This window comes from Dendropsophus ebraccatus, chromosome 2 (assembly GCF_027789765.1).
Source record: "Dendropsophus ebraccatus isolate aDenEbr1 chromosome 2, aDenEbr1.pat, whole genome shotgun sequence".
In the NCBI taxonomy this organism is placed as follows: Eukaryota; Metazoa; Chordata; class Amphibia; order Anura; family Hylidae; genus Dendropsophus; species Dendropsophus ebraccatus.
The window spans coordinates 126998135-127016445 of NC_091455.1; the positions used below are offsets into that span (position 1 = coordinate 126998135).

Genomic DNA, 18311 nt, shown 5'->3' on the forward strand with positions numbered 1-18311 from the left:
GATTGGACAATTCTGCACGCTACTATATATATATATGAAGTTTGTTTTTTACATATTTTTATAATGGGAAAGGAGGTAATTTAAACTTTTATTGGGGCTTATTTTATAAGGCAAGTATATATATACATACACACACACTATATATATATATATATATATATATATACATATATACACATACATACACTATATATATATATATATATATATATACATACATACACACACACATATACAGTGGGGAAAATAAGGATTTTAGTCAGTCCCCAATAGTGCAAGTTCTCCCACTTAATAAGATGAGAGGCGTCTGTAATTTACATCATAGGTAGACCTCAACTATGAGAGACAAAATGAGAAAACAAATCCTGAAAATCACATTGTCTGATTTTGTAAGAATTTATTTGCAAATTATGGTGGAAAATAAGTATTTGGTTACCTACAAACAATCAAGATTTCTGGCTCTCACAGACCTGTAACTTCTTCTTTAAGTCTCCTCTTTCCTCCACTCATTACCTGTAGTAATGGCACCTGTTTAAACTTGTTATCAGTATAAAAAGACACCTGTGCACACCCTCAAACAGTCAGACTCTAAACTCCACTATGGTGAAGACCAAAGAGCTGTCAAAGGACACCAGAAACAAAATTGTAACCCTGCACCAGGCTGGGAAGACTGAATCTGCAATAGGCAACCAGCTTGGAGTGAAGAAATCAACTGTGGGAGCAATAATTAGAAAATGGAAGAAATACAAGACCACTGATAATCTCCCTCGATCTGGGGCTCCACGCAAAATCTCACTCCGTGGGGTCAAAATGATCACAAGAACGGTGAGCAAAAATCCCACAACCACGCGGGGGGACCTAGTGAATGAACTGCAGAGAGCTGGGACCAATGTAACAAAGCCTACCATCAGTAACACTACTCCGCCAGGTCAGATCCTGCAGTGCTAGACGTGTCCCACTGCTTAAGCCAGTACATGTCCGGGCCCGTCTGAAGTTTGCTAGAGAGCATTTGGATGATCCAGAAGAGTATTGGGAGAATGTCCTATGGTCTGATGAAACCAAAGTGGAACTGTTTGGTAGAAACAAAACTTGTCGTGTTTGGAGGAAAAAGAACACTGAGTTGCATCCATCAAACACCATACCTACTGTAAAGCATGGGGGTGGAAACATCATGCTTAGGGGCTGTTTCTCTGCAAAGGGGCCAGGACGACTGATCCGGGTACATGAAAGAATGAATGGAGCCATGTATTGTGAGATTTTGAGTGCAAACCTCCTTCCATCAGCAAGGGTATTGAAGACGAAACGTGGCTGGGTCTTTCAACATGTCAATGATCCAAAGCACACCGCCTGGGCAACGAAGGAGTGGCTTCGTAAGAAGCATTTCAAGGTCCTGGAGTGGCCTAGCCAGTCTACAGATCTCAACCCTATAGAAAACCTTTGGAGGGAGTTGAAAGTCAGTGTTGCCAAGCGACAGCCCCAAAACATCACTGCTCTAAAGGAGATCTGCATGGAGGAATGGGCCAACATACCAACAACAGTGTGTGCCAACCTTGTGGAAACTTACAGAAAACATTTGACCTCTGTCATTGCCAACAAAGGATAAATAACAAAGTATTGAGATGAAATTTTGTTACTGACCAAATACTTATTTTCCACCATAATTTGCAAATAAATTCTTACAAAATCAGACAATGTGATTTTCTGGATTTGTTTTCTCATTTTGTCTCCCATAGTTGAGGTCTACATATGGTGTCAATTACAGGACTCTCTCATCTTTTTAAGTGGTGGAACTTGCACTATTGGAGACTAACTAAATACTTTTTTTCCCCCACTATATGTGTGTATATATATATATATATATATATATATATATATATATATATATATATATATATAGGCAACAGAACCACATATAGCCATATATTCCTATTTAAAATTATCTTATTTATTATCAATTTTATTAATTATTTAAATGGTATAGACAGACATGACACTTAGAATAGAGGGCAAAGTTCAATTCTGTTTTATTAGATCAGGGAATCTTCTTTCACCCAGTCCAATAATAGTTTGGAGAAGCTGGATGCCACCCTAGGGCTGTCAGGAAAATATGAATACACCCTATAGCTATATTCATGGTTTCCAGGACTCAGACTTCTCCAGACCCTGGAGTCAAATCCTGAGCGTTTGGTTTCAGAGGACCTTGCTTAACCAGAACAGTTCGGTGCATCCATTAAAGGGGTAGTGCGTCGCTCAGCAATTATTCACAGAATAACACACATTACAAAGTTATACAACTTTGTAATGTATGTTATGTCTGTGAATCGCCCCCTTCCCGTGTCCCCCCACCCCCGCACGTGTACCCGGAAGTGTGGTGCGATATACATACCTGAGGCGTGTCGACCCCCGTCTTCTGTCGATGCAATCTTCGAGAGGCTGGCCGACTCGCTGCAGCCGCCCCCCCTCTGCAGCGTCATCAGCTGCGATTGGCTGAGCATAACTGTGCTCAGCCAATCGCGGCTGAGCACAGTTGTGATGCGGCAAAGGGAGGCCAGCAGGAGCGGGTCGGCCGGCCTCCCGAAGATGACGTCTTTGAAGAAGATGGCTCCTTACTGGCACTCTGATATAAACCCTAGAATGGTGGATTGTTACAGTGATGCTTGACCTTCTGGAGGTTTCTCTCATCTGCACACAATGGCCCAAATACATCAATGCATCAGGATTTTTGTATCTGATGTCTGGCTGTAATCTGCCTAATAAGTATCTGTTTTGTTTTTTTTTTTTGTCTCAGACAGATTGAAATATCTGGGCCAATATTGCTGGAGCTTAGCCATAATAACTATTGGGTTCTTGGTCAATTCTCTTATCAAGGCCCTTCTCCTCCAATTACTTACTTTAGTGGGGTGGCCAGCTCTAGGAAGAGTCCTGTTTATTTCAAACTTCTTTCCATTTCCAAATCCTGTCCAGTACCACAGGTGACTCCAATCAAGGCGCAGAAATATCTCAGACATGATCAAGAGAAGTGGGAGGAGCCAGAGCTAAATTGTGTCATAGCAAAGGGGCTGAACACTTATGTTCATGCAAAATATATTTTTCTTTGTTAATAAATTCTCACATTTTTTTACATTCTCATTATGGCTAAGTATAGACTAGATTTTTTTTTAGCAGAAGGCCTTAACACAACAAAATGTGAACAATGTAAAAGGGTCTTAAGACTTTTCAAATACATTTTAGCTACTGAATTATTTATAAGTTAATATACTCACATACATGGAAATCAGTATGTTCACATAACCACTAGATTGTCGAGATACTTTAAGGGGGGGAAAAATATACTATTACATATTCTGCCAAGCTGGTGTAGGTCTTACAGGCTACGCAGTGCTTCCTAAGAAAAAGTATCCATTGCAGCTTCCCTCCAGAGGAAAAAGCGCTGGCTCTCTAGTGCCACCTAATGGAGGAAAATTCCCTGTGTGTCAATGGCAGGTGTTTGTCTATAACTACCACAACCTTTTACATGTACAGTATGCAAATTATATTAACATTTAAAAAAATAAATAGTAAGCTAATTGTTATAAGTTGTCATCTTTCAAATATTCTTGTGTCCTCAATTTTTTCTTTTTAGTATGATACCGTTACAATAAATATTGCAGTATTCCACAGGAAATGCATGCATATAGCAGTCCCAAATATTCAAACAAAATGTAATAATTGAAGCTCTATATCACTATACAAATATATTTAAGCATTTCAATAATTAATACCTGTACAAAATGGTTACAAAATATTTTAGGAAATAGAATAGTCCTAGAGCCAAAAAATTATACATCTGCCAAAATAGAGGGCAAAAAAAAAAAGAAGAAAAAAAAACCTGGAAGATACAGTAAAATTCTGAGTTTCTGAAATCAAAGATTTTAAAGAGATCTTTAGAAAGAAAAAAAAAATGCAACCAAAAATTCATAGTCTGGAATTACAAAAGCAGGAGTCTTTTTCATAGTAATCTGAAGGTATTTCAAATAGAAACTTTTGACTTTCATAAAGCAGAGGTGAATAGAACTATCTGTAATACACAGGACAATTAGGTCAAGAATTTTTGACTAAAGAAAAACACCCTTTTCACGCCAGCTCTGAGTGAGCATAGTTGGCAGAATATCCTCATCACTTCCAAAATCATCATCTTCATCTTTGCTGGATTTTCCTTTTACAGTGTCCATCAGTGTATTATGCAGAACATCCTTGCGGTTTCTTAGGTGTTCAATTCGACGATAGCACTCACTAGAAGACAAAGCAATAAAGAGTCTAAATTATCATGTTTTTACTGTAAATTTTTAAAATCATTGCATGGAAGCATGCAAAAAAAACGCTCATTTTTTTACACCACGGTCATACAAAACCAGTTTAAGGGTAGCTTCACACGTACTGTATCGCAGTGAATTTTCTGCTGCGGATCCGCAGCAGATTTGACTAAATGAATGAGCACAGCATCAAATCTGCACCATCAAATCTGCTACGGATCCGCAGAAGATTTTTCAGTGCAGCTCTGATGCTGTGTTCGTTCATTTAGTCAAATCTGCTGCGGATCTGCTACGGATCCGCAGCAGAAAATCCACTGCGATACAGTACGTGTGAAGCTACCCTAAAGTCATAACGCAAAAAAAAAAAAAAAAAAAAAGCATGTTTGATGCCTTATCAATGCACACAGTGAAGTCCACCTACTTTTCAATACACAGTGTGCATGGTTTATAATAACACATGCTCAAAAATGTACAATCTAAAAATGTGTTATTTATTCCTACCACTGTGTACAGCAGTCATGTCAAACTGTGGCCCGTGGTGCCATTAATTTTGGCCCGCCATGCAATCCAGAATTTGGATTACATCTGGCCCACCATTGCTACTATATAAGAGACTATAGTTGAAGTGCGCTATACAAATAAAAGACTATGGGGGAGCACTAGCTACTATATAAGACTATGGGGGAGGGCTGGGTTCTGTATAAGAGACTATGGTGGAGGGCTGGCTACTATATAAGAGATTATGGGGGAGGGCTGGCTACTATATAAGAGATTATGGGGGAGGGCTGGCTACTATATAAGACTATAGAGGAGGGCTGGCTACTATATAAGACTATAGAGGAGGGCTGGCTACTATATAAAACACTATGGGGGAGGGCTGACTACTATATAAGAGACTATGGGGGAGGGCTGGCTACTATATAAGACTATGGGGGAGGGCTGGCTACTATATAAGAGACTATTGGTGAGGACTGGCTACTATATAAGAGACTATTGAGGAGGGCTGGCTACTATATAAGACTATAGAGGAGGGCTGGCTACTATATAAGACTATAGAGGAGGGCTGGCTACTATATAAAACACTATGGGGGAGGGCTGGCTACTATATAAGACTATGGGGGAGGGCTGGCTACTATATAAGAGACTATTGGTGAGGACTGGCTACTATATAAGAGACTATTGAGGAGGGCTGGCTACTATATGAGACTATTGGTGAGGACTGGCTACTATATAAGAGACTATTGAGGAGGGCTGGCTACTATATAAGAGACTATTGAGGAGGGCTAGCTACTATATAAGAGACTATGGGGGAGGGCTGGCTACTATATAAGAGACTATGGGGGAGGCCTAGCTACTATATGAGACTATTGGGGAGGCCTAGCTACTGTGCTGTTCTTCCCTTATATTTACAGTTTTTCAGCTGTTATTCTATAGCTCTACATTCATTTTTATCGTCTATTTTATGCATTGTTTCCTATGCTGCCATTTGCTGGACAGAATTTGTATCTGCTCACTCTTGTTCTTTAAAGTTTTTCAAACTGGGTGTGCTTTCACAGGTCTGTCTCCTAGCATCCTGCTCTGAGGTACCATTTTGGTCCTCACTGTGAGACAGGGAGTACACTTGTTCTTGGGCTTGTAAAGGCATCAATTTCTGACCAGCAATAGCCTCAGCAATAGCCTAAGCAATATCTCAGAAGTATCTCAGCAGAAACATTAGTAACTACAGAAATAACTACAGTGTTGTATCATCCATTACGGCTGTATCCAAGTTTAATAAACCAAATCTTCATATCATTCATATCACTGTGTACTATATGAGTCTTCAGAAGCTGAGCTGGTGCTGGTCCGGTCTGCTCTACATTCTGGATACCAAGGTAGGGGAGTCTCACAATCAGCCAGTTACACCTTCATTCGCCTCATGTGGGGACAGAACAACTACTATATGGGACACTTGGGGGGCTGGCTACTATTTGGGCACTATTGGGAGGGCTGGCTAATACATGGGGCAATTCTGGTTGGGTTGGCTACTACATGGGGCAATTTTGGTTGGGTTGGCTACTACATGGGGTAATATTGGTTGGGTTGGCTACTACACGGGGTAATATTGGGGGGGGTTGGCTACTACACAGGGTAATATTGGGGGGGGTTGGCTACTACATGGGGTAATATTGGTTGGGTTGGGTACTACATGGGGTAATATTGGTTGGGTTGGCTACTACATGGGGTAATATTGGGGGTTTGGCTACTACATGGGGTAATAATGGGGGGGGTGGCTATTACATGGGTTGGGGTTTATTCATATCATAGCAATTTATCATGTAATTTATCATAGTGCACAGCGATGGGAGACGCACAAAACTGACAGTGCTTCAATAATTATCAAGGTTGGCCCGCGACTTTGTCCAATTTTTTTATTTTGGTCCACTGTGTATTTGAGTTTGACACCCCTGATGTAAAGGGAGGAGTCCATGGCAGTAAAAGCACTTAGGGGATCTCAGAGTAAACACTACAGCACATCCTCTAGGCATGCTGGGAAAGGAAGCATGAAGAGGAAGTGCAGCATGTAAACATAAGAGTTCAGAAGAATACAGAGCTATGTTGTGATCATGCATTCCTTCTTCCATATGTTTTTTTTGTCATATGCAGCCAAGGAAAACCAAGACAAGCTGATAGGGCAGGATAAAGCTAAAGGCCTTATTCACAAATCCAGTGATTTTTAGGGACCGTGATTTCAGTCCACTATCTAGGTCTGTGATCTGTGGAAAACCATCCGTGATTACATCTGTTTTTACCTCCATGTCATTTATTTTTGTTAATGATGTGCATTACATCACCCCAGCCCCAGTAGGTACTGACTGCACTATGTGTAGGCACGCCCCCCCCCAGTATGTATTCCATGCACCCCCAGTATATTTTCCACATGTAGGCTTCCCCTTCCACCTTGGACAGCCGCTGGCAGCACATCCCAACAGATGTAGCAGGGCTGATCCCTATGTCACATGTTACACAGAGAGACCTGGCAGCGCAACCCCACAAAGCCCAGTGTTCTCCTGGTTCCTTTGCACAAGAGTGACTTCATTCGTGCACTGGGGAGCCAGAAGAAGGAAGCAATGGGGGACTATGGTGTGTGTGTGTGTGTGTGTGTGTGTGTGTCTGTTATTCTGCTCCATAATATTTTTTTTGCAGCTCAAATTGACACACAGATCACTCGCAGATCCGTGATCACGGACAATTTACCAGGATGTGTGACTAAGGCCTAAGAGATTAGTTAAGTGTGACCTTACTTTAAGGGGTTGTCTGAGGTTAAGATCCCATGGTGATCAGCAAAATCAGCGCTTGTTTGCTGTGGCTTTACACTGCACAACTAATTAAGCAGCGGGGCTGCATAAATGAATCCTTTATCGTTCATGTGGCCATTTAAATAGCTATTGGCCGCACATCCCATTTACAAAGGGATGTATAGCTTTGTTTGAAAGCATGATAACTAAAAAATAATAATGAACGTAAATTGCAAAGTTGCTTTATATCACGTATATAAAGCCATAAAAACTTATTTAAAAAAAAAACAAACTTTTAACGCGTTTCAATCTTTTATGTTCTAAGTCACAGCATACAAGTTTGGCATTAGTTTGGTACATCAACTATAAGATGTGTTTTACAGTTGGACTAAATAAAAGGAAGCCCCTGATAAGGTCTCAGATCTCTATTTTCTTACTTCAAATTAATGCTTACTACAGTTGGTCTAAACACATTCCAGAGGAAGACAAAGCCCAAAAGATAAGGAGAGGAGCACATCGGTTGGTTGTTTTGTAAATTTAATTATTTCTTTAAAAAGTTTCATCAATATACTTACATTTGCTCATCAATTTCATCAATTTGACGATCCAAGCGACCTTCCTCATCCTCTTCTGCCACAATTGCTTCAGAAACCTAGACAAACAAATTCCACAAAATAATTTCATATAAGTCTTACCAATGACATATCCATGATTCTTATCTGACAGTATTAGTGGTTTTGTGTCCTTCCACAAGGCAGTAAGGAACAAAGATTAATATATAGCAGCATGTTTACCAGTTAAGACTCCTCTTTTTCTGTTCCTATTTTAAAGAGGTACTTCGGAGCACTATTCAGAGTCAGGTTCCTGCCCCCCCAATCCTACGTACTGTATGTTTGCTGTAGCACAGTGTGCGGTGACTGTGTTACAGCTACAGGCAACTTACTGAGTGTATACAAAAATATACAGTAAAAGATGGGGTTGGGACCCTGTTCTGTATAGTGCTGTGCAGCAGCACTTGATCAGATCAGGTGTCTGGGAACTGCAGGGCTGTGCCACCCCTTACTACTGCCACTCAACCAACATGTGTGTCTGTATATATATTACACACACACACACACACACATAAAAAAGTATGCATTTATTTTAATAAAGTTATATTATAAGGTAATTAATTAAAGCAGTATAAAAGCAATGTAATAGCAAAACAATAGCAAATAGCAAATAATGTAATAGCAATAATGTAATAGCAAATGAAAACATTATATATTATAAAGTACGATTAAAAACGTTGCGAGTGGGCTAGGTCCTGGCAGATCACTTTCACTACATACACACAGCGGTCTGAACGACCGCTGCGTGTATGTAATTCTGCCGGCCGCTTAACCCTTTCAGCTGCCGCCCGTCTCCCACTCCGCATACATTACCTGTCCTCGCTGCACGGGGTCCCGGCGTACTGCTCTCCCGCCCGGCCAATCAGTGGCTGCGGCAGGGCAACACACTGATTGGCCGGGCGGGAGAGCAGTACGCCGGGACCCGTGCAACGAGGACAGGTAATGTATACAGAGCGGTAGCCGGGAGGTAGCTGAAGGGGTTAAGCGGTCGGCAGAATTACATACATGCAGCGGTCGTTCAGACCGCTGTGTGTATGTAGTGAAAGTGATCTGCCAGGACCTAGCCGACTCGCAGCGTTATTAACGCTGCGAGTCTGTACGTGTAAAGCTACCCTAAGGGTATATTCACACGGGCGGGCTCGCAGCGAGATTCTCGCTGCGAGCCCGGCAGGTCCTGGCAGTTCCCATACACTACATACTTGCTGCGGTCTAAACGGCGTCTTGCTCTCCCGTCTGGCCAATCAGTGGCTGCGGCTGGGCAACACACTAATTGGCCGGACGGGAGAGCAGGACGCCGGACCCGTGCAGCAAGGACAGGTAAAGTATGCTTACAGCGGGGGAGCCGGCCGGGAGCAGAAGGGGTTAAGGGCGGCAGAATTACATACTCGCTGCGGTCGTTTAGACCGCAGCAAGTATGTAGTGTATGGGAACTGCCAGGACCTGCCGGGCTCGCAGCGAGAATCTAGCTGCGAGCCCGTCCGTGTGAATATACCCTAAGAGTATTTTCACACACTGGACAAACAGATCATGATCATTAATTCCGATCATAGGTAGTGATAAACATTGTTTGTATAGCATGTGAACATAGCTTAAAGCTTATAGCTTAAAGCTTATGTTATAACTCCATTATTTTAATATTAGCATCTAGCAACCCACAAGGGGTTATACTTAATCTTTTCCAATAATATACATATCAGTCCTCCCAGCTCCTGCTCTATAACATAACATTAGTAGCTTAGGGAGCATTTTCATGGTGATTGGTTCCCTTTAAGCTTCTTTATGTTGCACAGCAGGTAAGAGGGGCATGGTGTTCCCTCCTCTGTGCCACATTTGTCCCAAGTAACTCCTTTAAAGGATGCCTGAAGAAGTTTGTCTGTAAACCATGTGTGTTATAAGGCAAGCTAAAAATAACCGGAAGCTTTGAGTTACTTTCCATCCATAGTTAATTATAATTTTCTACTATTTTAGTGTTTGTATGGCATATTATTTTTACTATTATTTATAAGTCACAGCATGGAAATCGAGCAAAAACAGCATGACCCAAATCATATCCATGCTAATATTTTTAAATGGGTCATCTAAGAATTAAACTGCTTTGCCAATGTAGCCATGCTCTTCCTGCACTGTAAGCAAAAGGTTGGTTTGCTGGGAAAAGCCATTGCCAGCCATATGGCTATACACCTGCTATAATATTGGTATACACGAATATGGCATATGCAGAGTGGTTGTAATCATAAGGAAACTTTCAGAATATAAAAAAACAACTGTACAAACAAACAAACACAGGCTAATAGGTGAGGAAAATTAGGTTAAAAGTGCAATAAGCAAATAAAAACACAGTAAAGTAAAAGGTGAGGAAATGAGAGTGGGAATCCGTAGATAAATAGTACTTACAGTATTAACTTGACGCATTTCCTTCTGAAACTCTTCCCATTCTTTATCCAAGTGGTCTTTAGGGGCATCGACTTTTCTCACCTTAAAAGGAACATATTTATAAACTACATGCTGCTATCCCACATTTACTACTCTGAATACAAATTGTAAAATTTACAGCAAATTAAAGCGTAAATGTCATTTCAGGGTCATATTTTTTTTTAAAAAAACAATAAATATCTATAGTACAAGCAATTATAAGAAACTCTAATAGGTTTTATTTACCATTTACCAAAAGAATTTCCTTCTGTATTAAAAAAGCTGTTTTTCTAGCTCCCCCTTGACTTCAGAAGATGCAGGATTTCTGTGTCCATTATGTGTCTATGGAGAGGGGAGGGGCTGAGAGGAGTGAGTGAGTACGGAGGAGTCCTGTACAGCACAACACCCTGCAATCTTCTCTCAGCAAGTTCCTAGAAAACCGCTGACCTTTCTGACCTCTGAATCCAGCGTTTTAGGTGCCCAGACAATCTCCAAACAGCTGACCTTCATGTCTCTTCTTCCTGCTCCCTTATCTTCCCCGGCCCCTTCCCCCTTCATAGGGATATAATGGACACAGCAGAACCAGTCTTCACTTGCTTCTCTGCAATGAAGACGGATTTGCCTGATAATGCACAGACAAGAAGTGAGGGGGGGGGGGGGGAGAAATAGCTTTGTGAGTACAGAAAGAGACTTTTTCGCCTAATAAAACCTATTACAGAGTTTATCAAAATCGCTTATACTATTGATTTCTGCCATTCAGCTGGTACTGTTTGGTGATGAAAGTGCCAAGGGCTAATCCAGCTTCCAGAACAGGGCAGGCAAGTCACCTTCCGTGTAAAAGGGTAGTTCATCCAAACAAATTTCTTTCAGATCAACTAGTGTCAGAAAGTAACAGAGATTTGTAATTTACTTCTATTAAAAAGTCTCAAATCTTCCAATATTTATCAGTGGCTGTATGTCCTGCAGGAAGTGGTATGCCTTCCAGTCTGGAGAGCAGGACAGAGGTGGCAGCAGGAGCATTGTGTCAGACTGGAGAGAATACACCACTTCCTGCAAAACAAGACTTTCAGCAAATATTAGAAACTTGGAAGAGGGGTAGAAACTGTGTAAAACCATAGGGACTCTGTACTACCTCGACACTATTTTATACTTTTTTTTTAATTACAAAATATTTTACTACTTTTAAAAAGTAGTAAAATAAAATAGAAGTTGTAATCTTACTGACTTGATAAATATAGATAACATATCAGTTTTACCACACGGCAAGTGGCGTAAAGACGAACTCCCCAAACCATACCAAAGTTTTAAAAATAACTAGTTTCACCTCCTAAGACCTCATATAAGTTTGAGGCTTAAAAAAAAAAGAAAAAAAAAGATCTGAAACAGAAGTAGAAAAAAGCAAAAGTGCAAAAACAGAAAACTGTATGACATGAAGGGGTTAAACCTCAGGGTCTCAGACAGCCAAACTAGTTTAGCTTTACAGCACCATAGGTTCAAAACATGTTACTTTGCTCAAAATGTACTGCAGTATATTTCAGTACACCACATAACACATGGCAAGCTTACAGTGCACACTGCTAGGGCCTCCTCCATCAGGAATGATATGGCTCGTGACAGACTCCATATGCTGTGTATGCAATGAATGCTGCCAGGGGAGCCAGTACAGATTAAAATGAAATGAACCATTTTTGTTCTAAATGTGTTAATGATCCTATTTCGGCACTGGAGAGGACGTTGTAAAAAGAGAATGAACACTTGCCTTTGCATCAACTTCTGGGTCATCAAAGAATCCCTCAGGTAATGCTTCGGCTGTATTCTCTTTCCTGTTCAACGAAGACAGAGCAGTTAGCTGAAAACCAAATGCCAAAACACCACAACTCCCAGTGTCCTTTATGTGACATGTAGTATGATTTCTTTGTTTATTTTTAATTTTTTTTTTTTCTATAATCAAACTGACAAAAAAAAACATACTGTACTCTCACTAACAAATCACACATGACCAACTGGCTAGGAAGAAGAAAATTGTGGCTTCTAGGAGCACAAATTCCCAAATATTACGCTACCAGTTCTTGAGTAATTAGAAGTCCATTCATGCTGTCGTTTTGAGGGCAACAACTCTTATTCTCGCAACGTGTTTTGAGAAGAAAAGTTCCAGGAAAAAGCACAAGGACTTCCTAATGTGCTACACAAAGTGTACCTGTAATTAGGCAGCTTAGTTGTTCCTGCCACCGGTAGATCGGGTAACTAAGGCTACATTCACTTCAGGCGAGTTCCGTTTAGAAGCCCTATTAAAGGGGTAGTGCGGCGGTAAAGAATTATTCACAGAATAACACACATTACAAAGTTATACAACTTTGTAATGTTTGTTACGTCTGTGAATGGCCCCCTTCCCCATGTCCCACCACCCCCACCCGTGTACCCGGAAGTGTTGGTGCATTATACATTACCTGATCCGTGTTGCGCATGTCCTCCATCTTGTGCCAAACGTCATCTTCGGCCGGCCGAATCGCTGCCGCTGTCCCCCCCTCTGCCGCGTCATAACTGTGCTCAGCCGCGATTGGCTGAGCACAGTTATGCTCAGCTAACCGCCGCACTACCCCTTTAAGGGTGCCTTCACACTAGGGCTGGGCGGTATACCGCAAAAATACCGATACCGTCACTGGCGTCGGTTAACCGACCTCAACTCTGCCAGGACGGTATCTGCGGTATTCCCCCCATCCACCCGGCGGACGCATGCTCTGGTGCAGGGAGAGAGAGGGGTCCCGGGTGGAGAGGTGGAGGCGAGACAGCTGATGCTCCGGTTTACCTCCCGAGCCAGGACGCACATATACTGCTGCAGGGCAGGGGATGGAAGATCCTGCTGTGTGGGCTGGAGAGGAAGGCTGGAGATGTGACAGGCTGCGCACAGGCGGCAGCGTCCCCTCCAGTGTGAGCTCAGCGCTGCTGCTGCCGGGCGGCTCACTTCTCCTAGCTTCTCTGGAAGCTGCACGGTGAGCCCTGCCCCCCTCTCCCGCATATATAGTTGGGGTCAGGTATGGGTCGGCACCTCCATGCTTCACTGGCCACCGCACTCTGTCCCCGCACAGGAATTCTTGGAGCCCCGTTATGTTTTGTCAGTGCTGGAAGCGGCCGTGTGTGACGCTCAGTCTGGGACACAGATATATGTGCTACAGCACTGAGTGACAGGGGCCGAAGATTCCTGTGCGGGAGAGAGAGAGTGGTGCCTGGGGGAGGAAGGAAGTGTCCACCCCATACCTGACCTCTGCAGCCACTGAGTGACTGGGGGTAGATATGAGAGATAGATAGATAGATAGATAGGAGATCTCCTATCTATCTCCTATCTATCTATCTATCTATCTATCTCCTATCTATCTATCTATCTATCTCCTATCTATCTATCTATCTATCTCCTATCTATCTATCTATCTATCTCCTATCTATCTATCTATCTATCTCCTATCTATCTATCTATCTCCTATCTATCTATCTATCTCCTATCTATCTATCTATCTCCTATCTATCTATCTATCTCCTATCTATCTATCTATCTCCTATCTATCTATCTATCTCCTATCTATCTATCTCCTATCTATCTATCTCCTATCTATCTATCTCCTATCTATCTATCTATCTATCTAAATCACGGGAAAATAGTAGCAGCACTTCAAGAGAGGTAGAAGTCAAGACCTGGGACCGTATTTAAATAGTATAGGAAAATCCACAGCACTCCTAATGCAATTCAAGGTGCGATTTATTGAAAAAGCAAGTGCAGCATACAGACGCAACGTTTCAGCAGCTATTCGCCGCCATTTTCAAGCTTGAAAATGGTGGCGAATAGCTGCTGAAACGTTGCGTCTGTATGCTGCACTTGCTTTTTCAATAAATCGCACCTTGAATTGCATTAGGAGTGCTGTGGATTTTCCTATACTATCTGTCTCCTATCTGTCTATACATACACACACACACATATATATATATTATATATATATATATATATATATATATATATATATATATATATATATACATACATATACACACTGTATATATAGATAGATACATAGATAGATAAAGCAAACAATATAGGCAGCACACTAAACGAACTGTGGAGGCCAGCAGTCGAATACCAAGTCAGCTAGTAAAAAATACTCTGCAGCACTCTGATGGTAATACAAACGTGAATTTATTCCATATAACAATATGCAGCAAACTTCACAAGTAATATATACGATGTTTCGTCGTCTCCTACACCATTTTCAAGTGGCATTTGAAAATGGTGTAGGAGACGCCAAAACATATATTACTTGTGAAGTTTGCTGCACATTGTTATATGGAATAAATTCACGTTTGTATTACCATCGGAAAATAGGGTTTTCAAAGCGGGTGTGGCTTTTAAAAGGGGCGTGTCATAATTATCGTTCAATTTATCGTTACCGTGGCTACATGTACGATAAACCGCGATATTGATTTAGGCCATTATCGCCCAGCCCTACTTCACACCTACCGGATCCGCAGCGGATTTCACGCTGCGGATTCGCAGCGGATCCAGTCCCCACTCATTTCTATAGAGCACATACTCGCAGCGGGATTGACATCCCGCTTTGAGTATGTGCTTTAACCCCCTGTTGCCCGCAGCCCTGCCACCCGCAGCCGAGATCATACATTACCTGCTCTGGCGACGCGGCTGCATGTTGGGCCTGACATGCAGCAGCATCGCCAGAGAAGGTAATGTATGATCTCGGTGGCGGGGCTGCGGGCGGAAGGGCTGCGGGCAACAGGGGATTAAAGCACATACTCAAAGCGGGATGTCAATCCCGCTGCGAGTATGTGCTCTATAGAAATGAATGGGACTGGATCCGCAGCGGATCTCGCTACTGATCCGCAGCATGAGATCTGCTGCGGATCCGGTAGGTGTGAAGGCACCCTTGTGCACTGCACGCTGAGTAAGGCCCCATTTACACTACGGAATAGGCTCTGAGATTTCGGGCAGAAACCACCCACGCGGACTTGGCGCCGAATCCTGCCTTCAATCTCTCTGAACAGGGAGGGCTTGCACGCCTCCATCACCAAAGAGTACAGTATGAAATTATTCACAGTAGTCTGCCACATGTTCCTAAAACGCTAAACAGAAAATTAGAAGGCAACTACTACGGTTTCTCCATATTTTTCCCTTTATAAAAGATCTACAAAATAAAATAAATAAAATCAGCCTGAAAAATAAATTGTTGCTGCCCTGTGTTCTGCATTTGTGATTTTACATGTTGGAGTTACTACAAACCCACTTATATTTGCTGCCTTCCTTTTCTAGGAAAATGTTACCTACAGCAATTCAGAAGGTGAAATTTCACTTTGGGCATTCAGGCCCATAAAACCTATAGCCATGCAAGGCTTAAAGGGAACCTGTCACCCCCCCATGCTGGGGTGAAGGGCGCCCGACCCCCGGATACCTAACCCATCTTGCCCACTCCTGGAGCCTGTCCCAGGAAGGAGATATCCTTGTCGGAAATCCGGCGCGCACGCTGCACAGGTGAGTCTGATGCCCATAGAGAATAAATGGACCGGTCATTATCTATGGGCGTCGGACTCTTCTCTGCAGTGCTCGCGCCGGGCTTCCGACAAGGGTATCTCCGTCCCGGGACCGGCTCCAGTAGGGGGACTTGGCAAGATGGGGTAACTATCCAGGGCTCTAGTGGGGGGTCAGGCAGCCTTTACCCCAGCCTGGGGGTGACAGGTTCCCTTAAACAGAACATAACCTCATTCATGGTTAAAGTTGTAAAATTGCTCAGTCTACAGTATTAGTAGGTGTACTCACTGTATGTACTGACAGCAGCTCCCTGTGTACCTCATAGAGCTAAAACCACATTCCCCTCCTCCAGGCTGTGGTGAGTCTGTCCATAAGATGGCCGACACGGAGGAGCATGTGACCATGCCCCGCCCCCCAGTGTCTAACACTAAGCCTGTATATGCCTATGGTGGACAGTGGGGGCAGGGCATGGTCACATGCTCCTTCATGTCGGCCATCTTATGGACAGACTCACCAAAGAGCAGCGCAGCTTAGCCTGGAGGAGTAGAGTCTGATTTTAGGTCTTTGAGGTACACAGGGAGCGCCTGTCTGTAAGTGCTGTGAGAACACTTACTAATACTGTACACTGAGCAATTTTACTATAACCTGGCCAACCCCTTTACAACAAAATAACATGTAATAATGTAAGCTACATAGCAACTTTAAAGGGGGTATTGCCATCTCAACTAACATACTTAAATTTATGGGGCTCACAGAGTTAAAGTAACACTGTCACCTCCCTTTCTGTACTAGTGGTTTTCTGCACCATCACCAAGACTACATGCTGCACATTCCCAATCTACCTTTATAAAAGTTGTCCATATCTTCTTTACACCAAAAAAAACAGTTAACATCACCAGTGGATAGTGTCAGCAAGGCAGGGCTTCAAAGCCATTGAGTCCTCGCCTCAGTCTGATGCTGAACCTCACACCTCCCCAGTTGAATTGGGGGGAAAGTTCAAACTTCAGCAGAAGCGATCTAACACCTCAGAGAGGCAGGCGCAGTTAAGTCAGTGTATACGGTCCGGTCCTTGCTGCGCCTTTGCCACTACTAAGACACTACAAGCCAATTGTAATGATGTCGGATTGGCCCACCAATGCGAAGTCACTGTGGATCATAGAGTACAGCGCAGGACTGAGGCAGGGAGAGGAGACTGTGAAGAGCTGCCTTAGTGACACTGTCTACCAATGATATAAAGAGTTTTTCTCCTGCAAAAAGAATATATGGACAGCTTTTATAAAGGTTGATTGGGAATGTGCAGCATGTAATCTTAGTGATGGTGTAGAGAACCACTAGTACAGAAAGGAGGGGTGATAGTGTCACTTTAAATATTTTTGCAAATACATTCATTCAGCAAACTTGCCTTGTCCTCCTGACACACCACCATTTTCTTCCCATTGTTGAGAGCTTGTTTAGGTTATGACCACTCTGCTCTAAAAGCAGCAGTCTGGCTGCTGTGTGTGTGTGTGTGTATATGATACTATGTTTAAATATTTTATACAGTATATTTGCATTCTCTCAATGTATGTATTGTATATCTATCTATATATATATCTCTATATCTATATATATATTATCTATCTATATATATATATATATATATATATATATATATATAGAGAGAGAGAGAGAGAGAGAGAGAGATCTATATATCTATCTATATCTATATCTATCTATCTATAGATATACACACACACACACACACACACACACACATCAGCCAAACCACTGCATTGAGCAAAAACGTCAGAATTCCACAGCAGAGCTCTCCGTCTGAATTGGAGGGCTCGCACGCCTTCACTCCCCGCTCAAAGAATTGACAAATATATAATTGATTGGGGTGGGGGGGGACTGCTGGGACTGCTTAACAATTCACAAGAACCAAGGTCCTCTATCTGAATGGACCTACAGTTACATTTGCTCACTGCCCATTGAATAGATGGAGAGAATCTAACAGTTTAAAAGCTTGCACTTTGCAATATAATACCTTTCAATAGGTTTTTCTTGAATGTCTGCCTTCAATATGGACCCAGAATGAGAAACCACAGGCGTTTTGCTGTCGAAGAAATCTAAAAATAGAAGGTAGACATATTATACTTCATCTTGGTTTATTAGAACAAAGACTGTTACACTACTATCTTATTTTCTAAACAGA

At 42.3% G+C, this 18311-nt stretch overlaps 1 protein-coding gene across 1 annotated transcript in view; it reads right to left on the reverse strand.

Annotated features, from left to right (window-relative positions):
* Window positions 1–2875: 2875 nt before the first annotated feature.
* The window catches only part of ZNF830 (zinc finger protein 830), a 28514-nt gene continuing 13078 nt past the window's right edge, over window positions 2876–18311 (reverse strand). Inside the window, exons 6-10 of the mRNA XM_069958260.1 lie at window positions 18144–18225; window positions 12353–12416; window positions 10576–10656; window positions 8146–8222; window positions 2876–4272 (exon numbers count right to left, since the gene is read on the reverse strand). Of these exons, the coding sequence (XP_069814361.1) occupies window positions 4095–4272; window positions 8146–8222; window positions 10576–10656; window positions 12353–12416; window positions 18144–18225 (482 nt within the window). The 3' untranslated portion in view covers window positions 2876–4094. The remainder of the gene's footprint in view (window positions 4273–8145; window positions 8223–10575; window positions 10657–12352; window positions 12417–18143; window positions 18226–18311) is intronic.